This window comes from Lithobates pipiens, unplaced genomic scaffold, assembly GCF_037356315.1.
Source record: "Lithobates pipiens isolate NorthernLeopardFrog02 unplaced genomic scaffold, aLitPip1_a1.2 Scaffold_13, whole genome shotgun sequence".
In the NCBI taxonomy this organism is placed as follows: domain Eukaryota; kingdom Metazoa; phylum Chordata; class Amphibia; order Anura; family Ranidae; genus Lithobates; species Lithobates pipiens.
In genome coordinates, this window is record NW_027507718.1 from 512205778 (window position 1) to 512229948 (window position 24171).

Below are 24171 nucleotides of genomic sequence, written 5' to 3' on the forward strand. Positions count from 1 at the left end.
GGTAGTATATGGGGGTCCCTGGCGCTATAAAAAGCTGCGGCGAACCCAAATACCTACCTGCCTAACTAGCGTCACCTGTGACACTAATACAGCGATCAGAAAAACGATCGCTTATTAGGCTGGGTTCACACTGGAGCGATGCGGGAACGCCACGAATCCACGGCGGGTTCCCGCATCGCATGCCTCCCGGCGGCAGTTCACACTGCCCTATGCGAACTGCTGGGAGTGTCAGTGAAATGTTAATGACACCCCCAGATCAGTTCGCATATCGCAGTGCGATCTGCAAACTCGGATCGCATGGTGTGAACACCCATGCGATCCGATTCTGCTGCGGGCCAAAAAAAGGGTCCCGTGCGAATTTGCGGCGGGTGCGATGCGAATTCAGCCATACTATCTGTATGGCTGAACTCGAATCGCACAGAGATCGGATGTGATTTGCACTGCAGTGCGGTGCGAATAACATTCGTTCTCATAAACCGCTGCAATGTGAACCCAGCCTTAGTGACACTGGCGACGGGGGGTGATCACGGGGTTAAACCTTTATTGGGGGGGTTAGGGGGGTACATTAGAACTAAAGGGGGCTAACCCTAACTGCCCTAACAGTTATTACAGTCACAAATGACACCAATGCAAAAAAAAAAAAAAAATGACATTGGTGTCACTGTGACTGGGGGGCAGGGGTAATTGGGTGGGTAATCGGGGGGGTAATCGGGGGGGTGTGAGTGTGCCTGGCATGTTCTACTGTGAAGTGTCGTGTTGGTGCAACTCACCGATCCTCTCTCCTCGGTGTCGGAACGAAAAATACCGACACGGAGGAGAGATTACATCACTTCCTCTCCTGTGTTTACATTACAGGAGAGGAAGTGATGTCACAAAGGATTTCTATTCGTCGGGAGTGATCGCGAGGGGGTGGCCATGAATGAATGGCCGCCCCCTCACCCCGGATCGCTCGCGAACGAATACCGACCGCCGCTGGCACCGGGTGGGGGCCCGATCGGGCCTCCGACCCGCGGGAAGGCAGGGACGTACATGTACGCCCATATGCCTGCCCGTGCCATGCTGTCGACGTACATCGCCGTGCGGCGGTCGGGAAGTGGTTAAATTTTATATAATTTTTTGGCGCTGGGTTTTTTCTATATTAAAGCGGTTGTATACCCTCTGAAGTTTTTTTTTCCCCCTGACCTGCAAAGGAAAAGGCATAATGAGATAGTATGCACTGCGTCTGCCGGACTTTCAGCCGAGAATCCCCTGTGCGCATTCGCCTCTGCAGTCAGCGCAAGGGGAATATTTAGATATTTTTTTTTTTTTTTTTTACCTACAGGTAAGCCTTATCGTAGGCTTTTCTGTAGGTAAAAGTCATAAAAATGACTATACAACCACTTTAAGGCTTACCTGTAGGTGCTGGAAATGAGGAGATATTTACAATAAAGCTGTGCGCCGATGTCTGCGACACATGCGCACTTTAGACAGGGCAGATCGTGCCGTTTCTAAAGGGGTCATGCTGTGACTAATAGGTCATGCGCGGGAGCGACGTCATGCGACTCCGGCCAGTCACAGAGCCGGAGTTCGCATCCCCGGAAGGAAGGAAGAGGGGTGAAGATGGCCGCTCCCTGCTAGTGGGGACAGCAGTGACATTGCAGGGTTCGGTTTCAGGTAAGTGACACATAATTGGCTACTATGCGGTGCACAGTTTGCTTTACCTTTGCAGGGAAATAAAAAAGTAAGTAAGTAAAACCCATCAGGCTTTACTTATTCTTAAAGTATAAATTCCCTCTGTGTAGAGACAAGTAATTTTCCTTTAAAGTGCAACAGCATATGCTGGTGTTAAATTCACATCAGCTCTGACTGGACCCATAAAAACAAAACACCAAAAAACAGGACTGTGATACCATTTATATTTTATTTACAAACACTTTCTAGTTTTCATTTTGGAAAAAAAATATACATTAGATATGCCAAGATTTATTTGGCAAAACCAAGATAATACCATTCAAAAAAACAAAACAAAAAAAAACTTTAACAATGGCACCCTTCTGTGCAATGATACTGAGGCCTCTCTCTGAATAGCATTAAGCTAGTCTTCCCGCCTCAAAAAATAAAAGAAATAAAAAAAGAAACTGGAAAACATTGTAAGAGCATTTGCCAAAAAAATAAGTTTAAAACTGTGAGGAATTCACATAATAAGACAATGCCGCTGAAAACAAGCAATAGGGCAGTCCCTATACACCTATATAGAAGAAATGTGTGTCCCATTGTTGTCTTCCTCACACAAGTATGCCTTGGGGATCTGAGGCAATGAGAGAATCAGAGGGGAGGTGTTGTGGGTGAAAACTCTGATCCAGGACCATGTACAGTTCTCAAAACCAGTGACCAAATCATCATCTGTACTGTAACATTAGTACAATGTAAAAGACTAGCGATAAAGATTTCCTGAAAAATGACTATGACATTAATACCAGTCTACAGAGTGTACAACATAAACATCTGTTTAAATAATTGAACCTGTTAGAAATGGAAAAGAAATTTACACAATGATCCCTATAGTTCTACTTCACATCCCGGAGCTTGTAGAGTTGTTAGTGAGGTTCAGTGATCTCATGTGCTGGGAGATTTCCCTTTTGTCGTCGTCGTCTCCTCCTGTGCCAAGTATTTCTAGGAAAAAAAAAAGGGGTATTATTTCTAAAAACAGAGAAAAGCTGCACTAAAAGGGAAAAGTATAAAACTAGCAGCCAGCATGGACTATAGTATATAAACAACAGGATGGTTAATATAAAATGTATGTGTGCAGTGCTAGAACGTACACCATATTGTCATAAGTATTGGGACACCTGCCATTACATGAACTTTAATGGCATCCCAGTCTTAGTCTGTAGGGTTCAATATTGAGTTGGCCCACCCTTTGCGGCTATAACAGCTTCAACTCTTCTGGGAAGGCCGTCCATAAGGTTTAGGAGTGTGTCTATGGGAATGTTTGACCATTCTTCCAGAAGCGCATGTGAGAGGTCAGGCACTGATGTTGGATGAGAAGGCCTGGCTCGCAGTCTAATTCATGCCAAAGGTGTTCTATTGGGTTGAGGTCAGGACTGTGCACGACAGTCCAGTTCCTCCACCCCAAACTTGCTCATCCATGTGTTTATGGACCTTGCTTTGTGCACTGGTGGAGGGGGGATTATGGTGTGAGGTTGTTTTTCAGGGGTTTTCGATTGGCCCCCGAGTTCCAGTGAAGGGAACTCTTAAGGCATCAGCCTACCAAGACATTTTGGTCAACTTCATGCTCCCAACTTTGTGGGAACAGTTTGGGGATGTCCTCTTCCTATTCCAACATGACTGCACACCAGTGCCCAAAGCAAGGTCCATAAAGACATGAATCAGCGAGTTTGGGGTGGAGGAACTTGTCTGCACAGAGTCCTGACCTCAACCCAACAGAACACCTTTGGGATGAATTAGAGTGGAGACTGCGAGACAGGCCTGCTCGTCCAACATCAGTGCCTGACCTCACAAATGCGCTTCTGGAAGAATGGTCAAACATTCCCATAGACACACTCCTAAACCTTGTGGACAGCCTTCCCAGAAGAGTTGAAGCTGTTATAGCTGCAAAGGGTGGGCCAACTCAATATTGAACCCTACGGACTAAGACGCCATTAAAGTTCAAGTGTGTGTAAAGGCAGGTTGTCCTGAAACGTTTGGTAATATAGTTAATATGAGATACTTTTTTTTTTAAACAAATAGGATGATCTGTGTGTGTAGCGCACTAATGAAACACACAAAAAACATGTCACCCTTGCAGTGTCTTTCATTGTTATTGGCCCTGTAAAGATGGCAAGCAGACGCACATTTTTAAACATGTAAAAACTCTGGAAAGTCGATCGATACACACAAAGCTCTACGTCCAAAAAGCTACACGAGCTACTTTGGTGTGATTCACTGAAATGAACAGACACCTGACCTCAACCCAATAGAACACCTCTGGAATGAATAAGAGCTGAGTCTGTGAGCCAGGCATCCCAATACTTTTGACAATATAGAGTGTGTGTGTAAATGTATTTTATTGAGATTTTATGTGATAGACCAAAATAAAGTAGCACAATTGTGAAGTGGAAGGAAAATGATAAATGGCTTTCAATTTCTTTTTACAAATATATGAAAAGTGTGGGGGGCATTTGTATGGCGCCCCCCTGAGTCAATACTTTGTAGAACCCCCTTTCACTGAAATTACAGCTGCAAGTCTTTTTGGGGATGTTTCTTCCCATTTTGCCCATTCTTCTTCTTTGCAAAATATCTCAAGCTCTGTCAGATTGGATGGAGAGCGTCTGAACAGCAATTTTCAAGTCTTGTCACAGATTCTCAATTGGATTTAGGTCTGGAACTTGACTGGGCCCTTCTAACACATGAATATGCTTTGATCTAAACCATTCCATTGTAGCTCTGGCTGTATTTTAGGGTCGTTGTCCTGCTGGAAGATGAATCTCTGCCCCAATCTCAAGTCTTTTGCAGACTCTAATAGATTTTCTTCTAAGATTGCTCTGTGTTTGGCTCCATCCATCTTCCCATCAACTCTGACCAACTTGCTGAAAAAAAGCATCCCTACAACATGAAGCTGCCACCTCAATGTTTCACGGTGGTGTGTTCAGGGTGATGTGCAGGCTTAGTTTTCTGCCACACAGTTTTGTTTTTAGGTCAAAAAGTAAAAATTTTGTCTCATCTGACCAGAGATCCTTCTTCCACGCGTTTGCTGTGTGCCCCACATGGTTTCTCGCAAACTGGACTTTTTATGGCTTTCTTCTTGCCACAGATTCTCCCCCCTGAGCTGTGGATTTCTGAAGCTCCTCCAGTTACCATGGATCTGTTGGCTGCTTCTCCGATTAATGCTCTCCTTGCCCGGCCTGTCAGTTTAGGTGGACGGTCATGTCTTGGTAGGTTTGAAGTTGTGCCATACTCTTTCCATTTTCGGATGATGTATTGAACAGTGCTCCGTGAGATGTTCAATGTTTGGGATTTTTTTTATAACCTAACCCTGCTTTAAACTTCTCCATAACTGTATCCCTGACCTGTCTGGTGTGTTCCACTGCCTTTGGTTTTTTTAGTAGTTTCCTGAGCCGCAATCAGGCTTTTTTGACTTGTACCATGGGCACACATTGTTCTCAGACGTTGATCTGGACACCATTTTTACTTAAAGTAGAACTATAGACAAAAGTTATGTTTTTTGTTTTGGATAAAGAAAGCGAGGGTTATAACCCATCATACAATATCTTTTTTTTGCCATCCGTGTCCCATTGCAGAGTCTTCACTTCCTGTCCCAAAGCCAAACAGGAATTGAGAGGAAATTCCTGCACATTAAGGGAATTCCTTGGGGACCCCCAGGTCCCCATCGAAAGATTTCCCCTCTATTACTTTTCTGGGGACAACCCAATATTTTGGATTTTCCTTTACTTTCAATGATAATGGTAAACAGGACAAGGGGAGGATGAAGCTCCCCAATGGGGGCACACACAGCAATAAGAACTGACAAACGTTCTAATCTATCTTCACTCCATCCAAAACGAAGAAAAAAAGTTTTGCCTTTGGTTATACTTTAACCTTATAACCCCTTGGGGGTCTTGAAGTATATACATATGTATTCAATGGTTTATAGTCATTCTTTCCATCCTGCTCAGTGGAGCGAACGCCTGTATTGGATATTTAACTCTGATGCCAGATGTTTACTATAGGCCTTATTTTGCTGTGATGTTGATGGTCTGATTTATTGTCAATGCTCGTGTATGACTCTTTTGTATGTTAATGGTTTTCTTGTTTTAAAACCTTTTTTGCAATAAAAATATTGTGAAAGGACATGTAAAAAAAATCTGGTCCAATCCCAAACTGAGGAATAACCTCCGCAATCCAATGATGCAATGATAATATCTAGGAGATGGCAAAATGTGATCGCATACCACCACCTAGTGGCATAAAATGCATACAACACACACTTTAATATTTCAGTACCTGCACTGCCTGGTAATGGCGCAGAGTCTTGCAGTGTTTCAGCTTTGATGCCTCATCCATGTAAAATAGTGAACACAGCTCACAGAAATATCCAGTCTTAGGAATAAGAAACTCTAGGCCTGCAAAGAAAGAAAAAGAAAAAAAGGTAGAGTTTGCAAGACCTTTCACGCACGTTGTACAAATCTGATGTTGCAGCTAATGAGAGACACCTAAAGGATCTCTTGCAGGTTCACCCTCCTCCCCAACCACATTTTCCTGCCATTGGCACCAGGAGTCATAACTGCCAACTTCATATTGATAACAAAACTGAATGGCCAAAATGACGGTCCAAGACTGCTTTATTACTGCTCTATTATAAAACGCATGTGTTTTTGCTGCGTTTTGAAAAAGGGGGAGTGGTAGGGAGGAAGAAGTGTGACCAAAAAAAACACACAATTTTGTGTGTGCATTTTAATAGAGGGGTGCACTTTTGGGGCAGATTTTTTAACCGCACTTAACATGCAGCATTCAGGACTTTTAAAAATGTAACTGACCCGCAACTGACTGGTGTGTGAAGAGTTCCATAGGATTTAACCACTTGCTGACCAGGCCTTTTCTGGAACTTTGTGTTCACTTGTTAATAGCCGTATTTTTTGCTAGATCACTTAGAACCCCCAAACACACTATATATATATATATATATATATATATATATATATATATATATATATATATATATATATATATATATATCCCTCCCTTTAGAAAGTAAGTCGGGCCCTCCTGTAGATTTTGTATTGTACTGCAATTGTGTTGTCCCCCCCCCCCTATACATTGTAAAGCACTGCATAAACTGTTGGCGCTATATATACACACACACACACACACACACAATATATAATTTTTTATGCAGAGACCCTAGAGAATAAAATGGCGGTCATTGCAATATTTTATGTCCCACTGTATTTGCTTACCAGTCTTTCAAATGCATTTTGTTTTGGAAAAAATACACTTTAAACCCCCCCCCCCCCCCCCCCCACCAAAACACCCAAGTTAGCCCAATTTTTTGGTATAATGTGAATGATGTTACACGAGTAAATAGATACCCAACATGTTACACTTTAAAATTGCGCACACTCGTGGGGACAAACTACAGTACTTAAAAATCTTCATAGGCAACCCTTTAAAAACTTTTTTTTTTACAGTTTGGAGTTAGAGGAGGTCTTTTGCTAGAATTATTGCTCTTGCTCCAACGTTCTCTGCGATACCTCATGTGGTCTGAACACATTCATATGCGGGTGCAGCTTACGTATGCACTCGCTTATGCTTTTTTTTATTTTTACACTGTCCATTTTTATCACTTATTCCCTTTACAAGGAAGGCAAACATCCTCATAATAGAAAAAAGCATGACAGGTCCTCTTTATGGAGAAATCTGGGGTCAGATTTCTCATTTACCCTTAAAAAGGAGAAAAAAATATTATGAAGCTGACTTTAAGGGCAAAGGCATAGCCCCGAGAGTGAGGGGCCGTCTTTCTGCCTAGCCATCACCTTCGTTTGGGGCTTACTGACTGCTCCGGTAAGCTCGAAGACGACGGGATGGGGCTCGTCTCCCACTGCCTCTAAAAATGATCCCACGGCGAGTGCACTGCTGGGATCACTTTTATCCAAATCAATGCCAAATCGGCCGCAGAAAAATATAAATAAATACTGGGGCTATAGACATCAAAGTAATGGCTAGAATAATAATAATAAAAAAAAAAAAAAAAAAAAAAAAAAAAGATATATATATATATATATATATATATATATATATATATATATATATATATATATGGCAGTCAGCTAGTGGTTAATGGTCATGTTATTCTGCTTTTGGTAGTGGAAAAAAAAATGAAAATCTCATTGTAAAAGGGCTCTAAATAGCTGGACAGTGACATATTGCCAAAGTGTTTGAGATCCAGTCTATAAGCCCCGACTCACACCTCAGCATTTCATAGCTTGAAGCTCCAGTTCACACAGTAGCTTTTTGTGCTTCAGGGATTGAAGTACAGTAGGCTTGTGAATACTTATAATTACTAGTGGGTTTTTTTTTTAGGCATAAACCATCTCCTGCTAGAATCTAGCTTTCCATTGGAAAAAAAACGCTCAAGCCTAAATACACCTATAAAAAAGGTTGCCAAAATCCATGTTAACTTGCATGTGTGTGAATGCAGTCTAAACTCTGTTGCAGGCAAGTACTAGAGAAGGAGGCTCGCCATGCTAGACTGATCAGGAACACCCGACTTGTGTACACGACTTCAAAATTGGTTTCTCCCTGTACCATTTTTAGGTTAAATTTCTGTTTTAACACAAATTGTAATGAAAAGCTGTAGTGGTATTATGGTCACAAAATTGTCAAGAGGATTAGCTGATCTATGATTGGGCTATCCTGTAACATGCTAACACTCACCCACTGGCACAGTAGCATTAAATGGGCCCAATTTGGTCTTCCCCGGGGAAGGAGATTCCAGTTTTGTTTTCTTTGCTGGAGTTTCAGAAGCTTTAGGTGTACCTGAAACAAAAACACGAGAGGTTGGAGTTGATGTAAGTAATGGAGTGTCAGTACAGCGATTGTTTCAGTTAACAATTTGGCTTTTTCCTACTGAGCGAAGGTAGAGACAACAGTTCCTAAACAGCTCCATTTGGATGCTAGGCTGCTACAATTTTCTAAACCAGCTATAACATCGCTGAAAAAAATAAATAAAAAAGGGGACGACACAATCACGCTACCTTCACCCACACTGACATATCAACCCTGAACCAGCCCTTGGGTCTCCCCTAAGGACAATTTAGTTTCCAGAGACCTAGCCCTGATCTCCCAATCTTCCTCAAAAGCCACTAGCAGTATAAGGTTGGTAAACATAAAAAGGGCAATGTACACATTTAACACCTTCCCTTCTTCCCCCCAGAATAACATACAATTCTTCAATTAATTTTGTTTTCAAGAAATAACTCCTGAGACCCAGTGACTTAAATTGCTGAGTCCTTCTACTGGCCTTTGCGCTGCAATACGATGAGGCGGATCCGCCGTGAGATCACTTTTAATGGGGGGGATGATAAAAAGGAGAGTTGCTTTATTATAAAAGGTGAATAAAAACACTCACGTTTTTAAGGTATCAAAACAGCGTATAAAAAAAATGAATGAATGCCAGAACTATTTTTAATACCTTCAAAATGTGTTTTTATTCACCTTTTATAATAAAGCAACTTTTGCATGACAGTATTACGCCATGTTAGATTTCTATGGTTTTACGTACGATACCACTACTCCATCCTTTATTGGACAATAACGAGCTTCTGCCAAATTGATGCGGTGCGAGCTGAGAGTGTGGACTATCTATACCCATCGGGCAGAGTTCTGTATATAAGCCTACATTACTTGGGGGGCATACGCCTAGCTAAGTCCAAGCTTTCCGGTAAGCTTCCTCCAGTTTCACTGTGGTGGTTCTGCATGCGGGAAGAGTACACCTTGGAAGCTTTTATATAATCGGTACCGAACTTTGTCTTTTTAGGACTGTATTAGCACTTGCACTTTCATATATATATATATATATATATATATATATATATATATATATATATATATATATATATATATATAACAACTTATCATTGATTATATCTTTTAACTTAATATTGTTCTGATCATTATTTTTTGGGTTCACGGAGTATATGTGAATTCGATTTAAATTTATATACATGTTTGCATGTATATTTAGAATTTAGCACTTTGGTATAGCGTTACACACATTTCCCTTTTTAGAATTTTTACGCTTTTTGTCTAGAGTTGTGTTGGTGGCTTAATCAAAAGTTTGATTCACAGAGCAGTATACACCAATTACTTTTTCTGTCATAGGAATAAAAAGTGCCAATTTTTTTTTTTTTTAAAGGACAGCGTAAAAATAAAAAAGTAAAATGGTAAAGGTGCCTGGTCCCGCGCAGAAGCGAACGCATACGCAAGTTGCGCTCCCATATGAAAACTATGTTTAAATCGCACATGAGGTATCGCAGAGATCGTTAGAGCAATAATTTTAGCACTAGACTTCTTCTGTAACTCTACACATGTAACCTGTAGAAATTTTTTAAACATCGCCCATGGAGATTTAAGGGTAAAAGCTTGTCGCCATTCCATGAGGGGGCGCAATTTTGAAGCGTGACATGTTGGGTAACGTTATCTTTCACAATAAAATAAAAATTGTGTTAACTTTACTGTTCTTCCCCCCCCAAAAATTGCACTTGTATGACCGCTGCGCAAATACAGTGTGACAAAGTATTGCAACAGCAGCCATCTTATTCTCTAGGGTGTCTGAAAAAATTATACATAATGTTTGGGGGTACCAAGTCTTTTTTTTTTTTTGCTAGAAAACAAGTATGATTATAAGGGCTCATGTACACTGCTGTTGGTAAATGGATGTTTAGAAGCAGTTGGGCATTTTCTTCAACTTCTCCTGAACTCTGACCTCTCTTATCTTATCAGTACATGTACACAGGGTCGTTTATAGTTGTTTCTAGGCAGTTGCATTTAGAGGCTTTTTTTGAAACCCAAAAAAGAAGCGTTCAGAAGCTGAGTTTAGAGGCATTTCAAACGTAAACACGGTAACTAGTTTAGCCATGTTTAGTTTACAGGCGTTTTTCCACTTTTAACTATTTTGAATTATTTATTTTTTTTAAATGCTTCTAAAAGCAAACGTGACTAAACAGCAGTTTTTAGATGCCGGGTTCTAGCTGTCAAGTTAAATTGTTCAGGAGAGCTTGAACAATGTTCAGTGTACATGAAGCCTAACTTTTAAACAAGTGTAAAAAAGAGACTCGTCCTTAAGTGGTTGAACACATCCCTGGCATCCCTATAGATGTGTACTGCTCCTCCCTGCTGTAGACTATAGCTGTGCAGTTGAGCTGTGACCAGTTTGCGCTCATTGTGTTTGACCGCACTGAGATGATTACTCTCATTCTCCTGTGAAAACCATACAAGAGAAAGGGTGGAATGTTAATCACTACAACAGGAAATCAAAATATTGCCAGGAGTTCTGGCCCTTCCTTACTCTCTCTAAAAACCATGCTTTTTTAACCTGTGTTCCAATTAGAGACCATTTCCATAGCTTCCTGTCTTGACAAGTAGTGCGGGAAATACGTCATACAATTTTCTTATTCAATTTCCCTTCAACTATGTAGTGCAAGAGCCTACCTGATTGCATACAAATTGAGTCTTTAGGTGTGACCTCATATTATACGGGTTTGGTCAAACTAAAAAGGAAAATTGTACAAGAACATTGTATAATGTATGGCTAGCCCATAACATGGCAATGAAAACCTTAAACAGGTGCTAACCCCTTTCCGCATTATCCAAAACCAATCTAGCTGCAGCTTGGGTTTACAAAGTGATGGGGGGTTAGATTGCTGGCACCTTACGTAAAAAAGGTTGAAACGCTTGCCAGGCCCTTCCGTGTTACAATCTTTCTATAGCCATATGATTATTAGAAATGTATTTACAAAAAGACATGGGATATTACAGCATATCTACTCCACTTTTCCAAAGCATACACACACACCACCTACCAGCTGAAGGCTTTTCCGGGGTGGCAATAGTGTTGCCCCCTGCTTTGCCATGGTCAGCGTCTTTAGTAGCAGTCTTCGGTTTAGTCTTAGAAGGGGTCTTATCAGGCTCACTGACCATACTGGAATCAGCAGAAGTCTGCAGTGATGTGTCCTTGGTGTCCTCGGCAGATTCAGATAAAGGACGTTTTCTGGGCCTGCCTCTTCGCCCAGTTGGCGTTTTGGAATCTATAAAAAAAAAAAAAGGGTTTGAATATCCAAACAATATCTTCTGTACCTACGTAAAAGTTGACTGTGCAAAATCTGAGCTAATCAAATTGAAATGAGAAAGCAAACTTAAGAATAGCTATTTTATTTTGGAAATGCTACCTGTGTAATGATCAGTTTCCAAATAGAAACATTAACCACTTAAAGACCAGCGATGTACCCATATGGTGCTGGACTTAAAGTGGTTATTGCAGCTACAGGCATCATTCGGTACTTTTTTTTTTTTTTTTTAAACAGACGACTTTTACAACTCATGTAAAAGCAATCCTAGCATCTAACTGCCAGAGTACCTGCCACACGCCAAATGCTGGACCAAGTGATGTTTAAAATACAAAAAAAGTGTAAAAAAAAAAAAGTTTTTTTTAGGTGCCGCTGTCGCAAATGCACGCGACAGCCTTGCATGCAAACAGTGATTGTTCCACAGGTGAGGTATCACCATGAGCTTCAGATAATGGGCAGTAATTCTAGAACCAGACCTGTCTAAAGTGGCAACTGTAAAGGCTTTTTAAAGCATTGCCTATGGAGTGTAAAATGTACGTTGTTGGTCGCCGTAGCACATACATGTTAGGTATGCATTTACGGGGCGTAACATTTTATATTTTACTAGAAAAAAAAATTGGATTATGTATTGTGTTTTTTTTGTATTTTGCCCCCCCTCCCCATATATGCACTTGAATAACCACTGTGCAACACTGTGCGACATAAAAAAAAAAGGGCAAAACCCACCAACTATTCTACTACTACTTATTCTCTAGGTACTCCGATTTAAAAAGATGTGTTTGGGGGTTCTAATATTCAAGCTGAAAAAAAAAAAAAATACTGATTGTTACATGTGAACAAAAAGTGCCAGAAAAGGCCCTTTTGGGAGGTGGTTAAATATGCTAGGGACTCCAACAGTCAATTGCCTAGGGAAGAAATTTTTTCCTGCTTATGAGCGATAAATATATATATATATATATATATATATATATATATATATATATATATTTTTTGTTTGTGTGTATAAACATACTAAATATTCCGAGATACATTTACTACAAAGTTTTAATCATTTTAATCAGTGTGTGAATGTTCTAAAGCAAGTGTGTAAAAAGTCTATACGACTGGCTCCATGTACATAAACTTACAACCAACCCGTTTTTAGAAAACAAAAACGCACTGCCGATCATTAGAACATATAAAAACTGTAAAGAGTCTACAGTTTCTTTGAATAACACAAAAAAACTAACCTGGTTGTGATAATTTAGAACTTGTTTTACTATTGGATTGTCCTGATCTACTTGAGGATTTGGACTGGGACTTTGCTACAGCCTCCTCTTTAACCTCTGAATCTTCCTCCTCTTCACCAACTTCATCAACTGTTAAGAATTGGTGTTCCATATCATCTATGGAATCATCCTCCTCCTCCTCCTCCTCATCTGCCTTCACCTCATCCAGTGTGACCATAGGCTGCTCTGCGTGGCTCTCTTGGGGATGGACATCTGGGACTTTTGGATTCTCCTGGGTTTCCGGGTTCGCACTCTTGTTCTCTTTCTCGTGGACGGATGGCTCAGAATGTGAAGTCTGTTCTTCATCTTCACCGCTAACCTCATCAAGAGTCAGGAGCTGGTCTTTGTCAAGGATGGTGGAAGAGCCGCTCGGCATGGCAGGACCATTTGGCTCCTCGTCATCACTAACTTCATCTAATGTCATCAACACACTTGACTCCTTTGTGGTAGAAGGGGGACCGTCACTTGTATGGACTTTGTCTAATGCCTGTACTTTGTCTTCAGCGTGGACTTTGTCTACTGTCATTTGGGATGGGGCTACCTCATGCTGGGCACATTCCGTGGCGGTTGCATTATCCTCCTCATCACCGACCTCATCCAAAGTGACAAAAGAAAGCTCCTGAGCCTCTCCGCTTGCCTCCTTGGGTTTCTTCGGGTCTGAAGATGGAGGATGATTTTCCTTTCTCTTTTCTCCTTTCTTGGTGGCACCATTTTCCGACTTTTCCTCATCCTCTTTCTGCTTTTCTGTATTATCTTCTACAATCTCATCCACTGTAACAAACTCATCAAGATTGAACGGGAAAGGTTCTTCTCCTTCCTATAAAGACGTAAAACGAATAACTGATCAATGGAGGTCTTATCGAATAAAGAGATGGGGGCAGTGAGAAATACATGACATTCCAATCATTAATAACATTGCACCCGGTGGCTGCAGCCATCAGAATGGTGTGTAAACCTAACAAGCAGACTGCCGCCTGTCAAATGAAAGCAGTCCGGTGCAACTTCATCTTTCATATTTTACCAAAAAATTGGGTAATTTTTTGCCTTTGCGGTAATATTGTGCAAAAAAAAAAAAAAAAACTGGAACCTACCACTATTCTCTAGGGCAGTGTTTCTCAACTCCAGTCCTCAAGGCGCCCCAACAGGTCATGTTTTCAGGCTCCCCATCATTTTGTACAGGCAATTTGATCAGTTTCACTGCCTTAACAGCCGTTTCATCTGAGGGAAATCCTGAAAACATGACCTGTGCAGCTGCAGCACCCCTTTGTTTCTGCATTTAGCCTTTGCACTTTGTTTCCCAACTTCACCCCAGGTTCTTCCGGGCCACAGCATAAGATAAGGGAGGAGGGGACTCTTGATGTCTAAGGGAATGGGGTGCCCTGGACATCTAGTCTAAACAGATACAACAAGCCATTTGGAGGGTAACCATAATGCTGATGCAGCCCACGAGGAAATGGAGCTTGCCACCTCTATTCTAGGGTGTCTGCTTTCAGAAAATATATGTTTTGGGGGTTTTATGCAATCTCCAGGCCTAAACTGATTTTTTTAAACAGTTGTGCAAAAAACAAAATAAATTAAAAAAACTACAGCTCTGGAAACCAAAAGTGCGCCTTTATGAAAAAAAAAAAATTAAAGCACATATTTTTGCAGGAAAAAAGTAGTGCGTTTATTATTTTTTGCCTGGAAAGCATTGCATTTGTGATCAGTGGATCATGGGTGCAGTGTCCTGATGATTTTTATAGTCTATTCATTCACAGGCAACTGAATTAATGATGTTGCTGTGTGGGTGAAGTCCCACACGTCCACATTGTTTTTGTATTCTAAAAGCGGTTGCAGAGAGATACACACACACACACACACCCCCCCCCCCCCGTCACGCAGAGAGGGAAAAAGATGCCGCAGGAGCTGGAACATGTTACACCTTAAAAACTACCCAAAGGTGAACCTAGCCTTTATACGGATGAACACTGCCATTTTCTTTAGCTCTATATGGTCAGTTCCTCACCCAGGATTGAGACCTCCCAGGCACACTGGAAATAATCTGTTGCATCTGAAAGGCGTGACTTCAACAGGCTGTCAATATTTTGAAGTCTTTTACAAAAACGCCAACTAAAAAAAAAAAATATATAAAAACGGAACATGCCAAGAAAAGCCGCTCAGACTTAAGTCTCACCTCTTTTGATTTCTGTCCGCGATTCTTTCGAGTGGAGTTTCGTACCCACCTTCCCGATGAATTCTGTACGACAAAAGAAGAAAAAAAATAATCGTATGTCAAAAAATGCATGAAACATTCCTGTTATTTCAAAAAACACAATGACCAGTGCCGACATTTGATGGCTTGCATCAGCTTGCCATCCAATTTCCAATACATAGGTGTGAGTTCATTCTTAAAGGAATTGCATATGGAGGCCATTACTTGCCTGAATATTTTATGCTCTATACTTCAGAGCAGTATAGAGAGTAAGCATGTGGCTAGTAAGCACTGAAGCTTTTGGGTGTACATGACAGCTCGTAAATTAACCCTTTCCTCAAAATGGAGGTTTCAGTAGAGGCAGTCCACATATTGTCTCAAAACAGGTCCTCTTTAACAGAAGGTTAATAAGCTCATTGGATAACATCACCACTGCTGTTAAAACACTTAACACTGTTTACTGTTCAGGAATAAATCACAGTTCATATCTTGTATTACCAATAGGACAAGACCAATGATTCTCTGGTGCAGCAAAAATCTCATTTATGGCTGCACAAGGAAAGATGAATGGCAACACTTCCTCCTACTGTTCCTACTGTATGCCAATTCTCAACGAGGGTGATGTTATGCCAGACATTTGCTAGCCGGTCCCTTTTTGAACAAAAATATAAATTCTCCACAGAGAATCAGATTTTTATAGTCTCCAAAATTAAATACGTGAAAAGTATTCCAATGTATAGAATAGGAAATCTGTCAGGTAAACCTACTTCAGGACAAAAAGCAGAACTTCACCCAAATGAGGGACATTCCACTTGTTTTTATTCTACCTGCCCCCCCCCCCCCTAACTGGCACTTTTTGGGGGGGGGGGGGGGGGGTGGTGGTGGTATCTGGTTTTGACAGGTAACCACTCCCGGTCAGATTGTCTCGGCAATCTGCAGAGAAGTTTGCGCCGATCCCCCCAGGCTTCTGGGACACAAGTTCCAGAAGTCTGAAGGCCCGTACACAAAGCGCAGCACAGCTTGCGAATGCGCAGTACGAAACCGGCTGTCTCCCGGCTTCTCTTACCCCAGGTGAGAGCGCTTGCACCCAAAGCAGGCTGAAGACAGGCAAGTACCTTATATTAAAAGTCAGCAGTTGCAGTATTTGTTGCTGCCGACAATCTTTTTGGTTGGGGGGTTGGGAAGAGCTCCTGTACTCTCCTCAGATGACTTTTACTGCTATATTACAGTAATTGTTGCTGACTGCACTGTCCGAGATACACCTGCATGCCCAAAAGGCAGAGAGCCATCTTTGTTACGCCAAACTATAAGATTCATTTAGGGACTACATTTCAAACTGTTGTGTCAATTCCCCCAAAAACACAAACAGCATTTCTACCTCAACTCTTTCTGAATAAATCTGGTTTGAACCATTTAATATGCATTTATAGTACAGGGTTGGACAAATCCTCCCCAACATACTGCAAATTCAGGAAAAAAAAAAAAAAATATGCAGCATAGCATGCTTGTTATACTCCCTGTGGAACTTAGGTTAATCCTCTGCATTGTGTAACAAAAAGCCATTTTATCCTGTATGCACAGATCCTCCCCCTGCAATGTCTAGCTTGGGAAAGCCAACTAACACACAGGCATTAGCCAACCTGCACATGCTCAGTTGTGTCTTTTATGCTGGAGAGAATAGCTTCTAGTTTCTCAGAGATAGTCAGGTCACATGATATTGACATCACACACATGGGGCGTGATGAACTATTTTCATATTACTGGGTTTAGTAACACTTTAAGCTGACATTACCCAACTATGTATTTTTTGCTCGTCATAGAAAACCATGTTCCTCGGTTCATTAAGAGGTCATTCTATGACAAAGAAAGTTTTGAATTTACTGACATTCCTAATGTATTCTCCATAACGTAAAAAATCCAGCGGGCAGTGTGCGCGCCTATTGAAGGGGATCACCGCTATAAGGTCTTCCAAAGAGGAAATTGTTAGAGGGTTTTAAAGCTTAAAAGTATAACTAAAGGCATTTTTTTTTTATGTGGATAGAGTGGAGAGGGATTAGAACACCTGTGAAGTTTTTATTGCTGCCTGTGTCCTCTTTAGGGAGATTCCACCCTCTTTATAGGTTATGATCAAAAGTTAAAACGAACAATCCATATTTTGGGTCGTCCCAAGAACAGTAACAGTAACTAGTGTCTAGCAGCAGAACTAGTGTGCCTATTGGTGGAAACTTCCACCAATAGGGACACTAGTTCTAGTGACCGGAAGTGGGGGGATGGATGGGGGTTTAGCGCACACAATGGATCCCCTTAACTTGCAAGGATTTCCTTTCATTTCCTGTTTTGGCTATGGGACAGGAAGTGGAAGTAAATCTCCCCAATGGGACACAGGATTGAGAGGGGGGGGGGGGGGGGGGGGCAAAACAAAGAAAATGTTATAACCTTCCCCTACTTTACTGAAATGAAAGTTCACAAACAGTTTTCATTATTTTATTTGTGCACTCAGCACTTGACTTTTTTTTTTTCTTTCATTTCAGATAAAGTCTGTCAAGTTCATACTGAGCACACAAATACATTTAAAAAAAAAAAAACCTGTTTAAATCCACCCCGGTATTTGAGGCTAAGTGGAACTCTTGATACCTATTCAGGCTTCAAGACTGACCGAAATTGGTTTAGTCGTTTTGTTTACTTTTCAGTTTTTTCTTCTCTCTTTTTTATTTTTTTTTAAATGGATATATCCTTCAAGAGTGATGCATATAAACAGATTTTGTTTGGCTATCATTTTTCGAGTTAAAGTGGAAGTAAACTCCCCTATCGTTTTCAGCCAAGGAAGATGCCATCTTTGCCTCTGTTTAATCTTCAACTGCCAAGGTGCTGCACATGTGATCCATTATGACACCAGCCATTGGATGGTTTGACAGTTTGGTTGAGAGCACAGCCAATGTGCAGTTAGCATTCCCGGCATGCCGGGAATGTAACTGTTTTTTTAAACTGTTTAAATCGATGGGTTTACTTCCACTTTAAACCTTGTACTGAGGGACCACACTCTAAAATATTGATTTAATGGATGCTGTATGTTATTAGTCGACTGTCATACCCATTATTGTGAAGGATGCTGTTACCCAATTTTGTATGGTAATTCTATTTCTCTTAATAAAATCATTTGAAAAAATAAAAAATAAAAACTATTTGTGAACAGCCTCCCCCCCCCCCCCCCCCCCATTTCAGATAAAGTAGAAGGGTATCATTTTTTTTTTTTTTAAATACTTGGACGTTGGTATTAAATTTATCAGCCTCAATTTGGGTGGAATAATCTTTTGCTGCTTGCTCTTACTCGCCAAGCAGGGACAATAAAGTGACAATTGTTTAGCATTGTTTGCAATGCCAGGATATCCTGTCTGCTTTCCCCTCAAACAAGATGGAGGAGGACAGGGTCATGAACAAGGATTAATAAGCAGAAATAAGCAGATAAGTGAGGCATCAGAGGGGTAGAGGATTCATTGTCCACTACCCAGAAGCAGAATGTGTTTTCATATTTCACCAAAAGCAGAAAATCTCTTAAGGGCTCAGTCACACGTGTGTGGATTATAAAGAATGAAAGCAACGCTAAAGAATGCACCTATAGCATGATGTGTTGACATAGATATATAAATAAATATATATAAATAAATATATATAAATAAATATATATATATATATATATATATATATATATATATATATATATATATATATATATATATATATATATATATATATATATATATATATATCCATCACCCCCCCCCCCCCCCCACAAAGCATTTCAGGCAGTGGCCATGTTGAACAAGGGCAGATGATTCACGTAGCATTTACTTTCTAGAATCCATCTGCCCTGCTCAGGCATGCATGCAGGAGAATGTGCTTAGCTGAGAAAACCCCTCTTCTTTGCCTGGACACTCCTGTGATGTATGACATCAATTGCCTAGTCAAAAAAAAAAAAGAAAAAAGGAAGGAACAAATATAAAATAATTTCCTCTTTACCAATGCAAGCAGCCGGGAAAGTGATGAAGAGGAAATCTGCTTTGAGGCATGGTTAGGTTGCGATAAGACATTTTTGTGATTTTTCTGTAAGTAGAATGCGTATGTTTTGATCTTTGACATTTGACTTGGTGCAGGTCAAGATGATCATGAACTTTCAGGCACTGACAATGCTCATTGCCCCTGCTCCAGCCTGGCACGGTCAAGTATTGCTGGCTGGCTTGAGACTTTTGCCTGGACACAGAAGCAAATGGTTTTACCACAAGGCTGCTTTGTAGAAATTGGAAGTTGCTGGAGCTGTGCCATCTCTATTTCCCAGTGCATTCTGGGACACAGCAACCTCCACTGCCTCTCCCCCAGCACCCAGCTAACATTTTATAAAAGCTACACTACTGTGCCATAAATGTTATAGGTGCGTTACCACTGAATTAAATGGAGACAACTGATAAGCATTGATGCCTTATAAAAGCATCATGCTGCTTCATTTTTAAGACAATGCTACTGCATCTGTCTGCACCACACTGTGTAGAGTGCATTGTAATACTCCTGGCAGGCATTGAACGGTAGTTACAAAGCTTACAAAACACTTCATAAATGCCGCTTAACCACCACCGTGTATTGACACACGTGTGAACGAGCCCCCTTGGTGCAAATTCAGCAGACTTCTAAAATATCTTATCTAGTAATTCAGCACAAAGGATTCAAATATATGTACCTTTATTAAACTCTGAGAGCTGGATGTGTCACCTGTACTCTGATTAGACTCCCCTATGCCATCACCAACAGATTCAAAGCAAACCGGCTGCAAAAATAATCAGTACTGCAATTACCATTAGATATATATCTATTTTCTATATACCCAAAAGTCTGGAAAGCGCACATGAACTCTGGCCTAGGGCTGCATAACTCAAGCTATGTAGCACAAAATAAATGAAAGAGACCCTTTAACCATATCAGGAACATCAGGATTAAGATATGTATTACAGCTTCTTCTTTGAATGGAGGCCAAGCAGATTATGGATAGGACAGATGAAATGGAATAATAAACACAAGGGACACATCACACAAACTTGTAAGTTATGTCCCTTGTGCTGATTATCTAAAAAAGGCTTTAATGTTTTAGGTTACAGAACATCTGGAATGCACATAATATAGGTTCATGTAACAGTTTAGGTTGGATTTAAAGATATATTCTTACAAGTACTAAAGCGTGCGTTATGGTGAATGACCTAGTGCACCTCAAAGTGCTTAAACCGCATTAGAGGCATTACCAGTTTATAAACAAACACAAGATCTGAAAAAAAAAAAAAGACAGCTGTATAGTCATTTTTATCTGTACCCCTTTGTTTAAGTCTGTATAAAGTCACCTAGTTAGATGAGACACAGCAATGGCTGAAATTCTGTCACCACAGGATCCGTTTTAGAATGCATCCTAGTCAACTATATGATAACCTACAGCTAACTCTTGCCTATACAAATTCTGTAGGAATTCCGGCGAAAGATCGACAGTATCTGCAGCGATCTATGCCATGTAATATGTTCCCCAAAAGGTGAGCTTATCCTTTAAGAAAATCGCTGGTGAGAAGCTCTTTGTAGGAGGATCAAACTGCTTATAAATCCTAGGCATGCAAGAACAGAAACTTTGTCCTAGCTTTTCAAGGCCATCAGCAGAATTATATGCTGCCATTTACGCAGAAATTATGGTTTGCGTTAATTTGCAAAACATTTGGATTTTACCTAGATCTCAGCTGTTAAAGCGGTTCTGCACACATTTTTGTATCCTAGTGCTATTGTTTTTCCTAACCTCCACATATTGCACAATGCCCCTTCATTTTTATTTTTATTTCTCCTACCTTTCGTTCTATGCACTTGTTTTCTTCTTCCCCTGCGGCTATGGGCGGGGTTTATGCGGGGATCAGCATCACTTCCGCTGATTCCCGCACTGTCTCCTGGGATCTCGTCCGAGTAATCCCAGGAGTCATTGCGGCTAACACTTGCGAAATCTCGCGAGATTTGGCCGACGTGACGTCATCACGCCGGCCACGTTTGGCTTCACATGAGAACGGGGGCGGTAATTTGCTATGTTGGAACGCACGGCGCGAGTGTTTGGAACGCATCGCGCATGCGCAGTACGCAATTTCTGGCGGCAACGTCACTTCCGCAGCATCCTGTGATAGGCAGCAAAATGTGACACTACACCGCCCGTTGTCCTAACATTCTTGAATTACACCGCTCGTAGCTGTAGCTACTGAGCATGCACGGGAACCGGCAAAGCATGCTGGTTCCTAACAAAGGAAGAAAGGCGGAAGTTATTGCTTGTGGGCTTCAAATGCCCACAAGAAAAATGACATCTGCCGAACAATAAGAATAAAAAGCAAACTTTGGACTAAAAACGGACATGCTTCACTGACAAATGCAGGAAAAGTAAGCGGTTTTATTTAAAGAGATACATTTTAAAGCTTAAACATAAAAAATATTTTTTTTTCCTCAGTGCAGAACCACTTTAAGCATGCAAAATTTGAGAAGCCTACTTGATTAAAAAAAAAAAAAAAAAAAAAGTGCTGATCACATGTCATGGCTGCTGAAAAATCTCAGATTTGTGAGTGATCTGCTTAGAAATACGTATGAAAACCAGCTGGTGTAGTTGTTCTCCAATATGTTTAGTACACACAATCCAAAAATTGTCCAAATTTTTTTTAAAATACTGCTTTCAAAGCACTTGTACGATAATCAGATTGTTGGTACAGAGCTTTCGAGAGCAAATCTTGACAATTCGTCCAATATCCCAATCGGACAAGCACGAAACTCTCGTACGATAACCAGATCGTACAATTTTCATCAGTGCAGTTGCCATCCAAAAAGACAATACAAATACACTACGACACTTGGCATCACTTCCAATTTTTTATTGTGCCGTACGACAATTTTCGTTACTTTAGTAAACTCATTTTGAATACGAGACTAGCATGAAAAGAAAAAAAAGAAAAAACGGACGATCTATCTTCTGATTTTCAGGTCGCGTGTACGGGCCATTAATAACCTGGTTTCTATGTAAAACTTTGTGGTTGATTTACTAAAACTGGACGGCAAAATCTGGTGCAGCTGTGCATGGGAGCCAGCTTCTAACTTCAGCTTGTTCAATTAACCACTTTCAGACCGGACCATTTCGCTGGTAAATGACCAGAGGTCTTTTTACACTTTGGCACTGCGCTGCTTTAACTGGTAATTGCGCGGTCATGCAATGTTGTACCCAAACAAAATTTGCGTCCTTTTCTTCCCACAAATAGAGCTTTCTTTTGATGGTATTTGATTGCCTCTGCGATTTTTATTTTTTGCGATATAAACGTAAAAAGACCGCAAATTTTGAAAAAAAATGATATTTTCTACTTTTTGTTATTAGAAAAATCCAATAAACTCAATTTTAGTCATACATTTAGGCCAAAATGTATTCAGCCACATGTCTTTGGTAAAAAAAAAGTCAATAATTGTATATTTATTGGTTTGCGCAAAAGTTGTCACATCTACAAACTAAGGTACGTTTTCTGGAATTTACGCAGCTTTTAGTTTACGACTGCCTATCTCATTTCTTGAGGTGCTAAAATGGCAGGGCAGTACAAAACCCCCCAAATGACCCCATTTTGGAAAGTAGACCCCCTAAGGAAATTGATAAGAGGCATGTTGAGCCCATTGAATATTTTATTTTTTTGCCTCAAGCGATTGAATAATGACAAAAAAAAAATTTTTTTTTTTTTTTTTACACAAAGTTGTCACTAAATGATATATTGCTCACACATGCTATGGGCGTATGTGAAATGACACCCCAAAATAAATTCTGCTGCTTCTCCTGAGTACGGGGATACCACATATGTGGGACTTTTTGGGAGCCTAGCCGCGTACGGGGCCCCGAAAACCAAGCACCGCCTTCAGGCTTTCTAAGGGCGTAAATTTTTGAGTTCACTTCTCACTACCTATTACAGTTTTGAAGGCCATAAAATGCCAAGATGGCACAAAACCCCCACAAATGACCCCATTTTAGAAAGTAGACACCCCAAGCTATTTGCTGAGAGGCATGTTGAGTTCATGGAATATTTTATATTTTGCCACAAGTTGCGGGAAAATTACAAACTTTTTTTTTTTTTTTTTTTTTTAACAAAGTTGTCACTAAATGATATATTGCTCATGCATGCCATGGGCATATGTGAAATGACACCCCAAAATAAATTCTGCTGCTTCTCCTGAGTACGGGGATACCACATATGTGGGACTTTTTGGGAGCCTAGCCGCGTACGGGGCCCCGAAAACCAAGCACCGCCTTCAGGCTTTCTAAGGGCGTTACAGTTTTGAAGGCCATAAAATGCCAAGATGGCACAAACCCCCCCCAAATGACCCCATTTTGGAAAGTAGACACCCCTAAATTTAGGGGTACACTAGTGAGACTAGGTAATAAATGGCGGGTGCCCTGAAACTATAAAAAAATAACTAACCAACCAGCGTCACCTGTAACAGTTATATGGTGATCACTGGTGAAAGGGTTAACTAGGGGGCAATTAGGGGGCTTTATGCGGTAGTATATGGGGGTCCCTGGCGCTATAAAAAGCTGCAGCGAACCTAAATACCTACCTGCCTAACTAGCGTCACCTGTGACACTAATACAGCGATCAGAAAAACGATCGCTTATTAGGCTGGGTTCACACTGGAGCGATGCGGGAACGCCACGAATGCGCTGCGGGTTCCCGCATCGCATGCCTCCCGGCGGCAGTTCACACTGCCCTATGCGAACTGCTGGGAGTGTCAGTGAAATGTTACTGACACCCCCAGATCAGTTCGCATATCGCAGTGCGATCTGCAAACTCGGATCGCATGGTGTGAACACCCA

At 40.9% G+C, this 24171-nt stretch overlaps 1 protein-coding gene across 3 annotated transcripts in view; it reads right to left on the reverse strand.

The window, feature by feature from the left end:
- Positions 1-1881: 1881 nt before the first annotated feature.
- The window catches only part of ZNF638 (zinc finger protein 638), a 71352-nt gene continuing 49062 nt past the window's right edge, over positions 1882-24171 (reverse strand). For 2 of the 3 annotated variants that reach the window (XM_077478070.1, XM_077478069.1), the window contains exons 20-26: positions 20011-20097; positions 15264-15326; positions 13052-13907; positions 11559-11783; positions 8413-8514; positions 5983-6101; positions 1882-2652 (exon numbers count right to left, since the gene is read on the reverse strand). In XM_077478070.1, the coding sequence (XP_077334196.1) occupies positions 2596-2652; positions 5983-6101; positions 8413-8514; positions 11559-11783; positions 13052-13907; positions 15264-15326; positions 20011-20097 (1509 nt within the window). In that variant the 3' untranslated portion in view covers positions 1882-2595. The remainder of the gene's footprint in view (positions 2653-5982; positions 6102-8412; positions 8515-11558; positions 11784-13051; positions 13908-15263; positions 15327-20010; positions 20098-24171) is intronic. The other variant, XM_077478071.1, reaches the window with a different exon arrangement.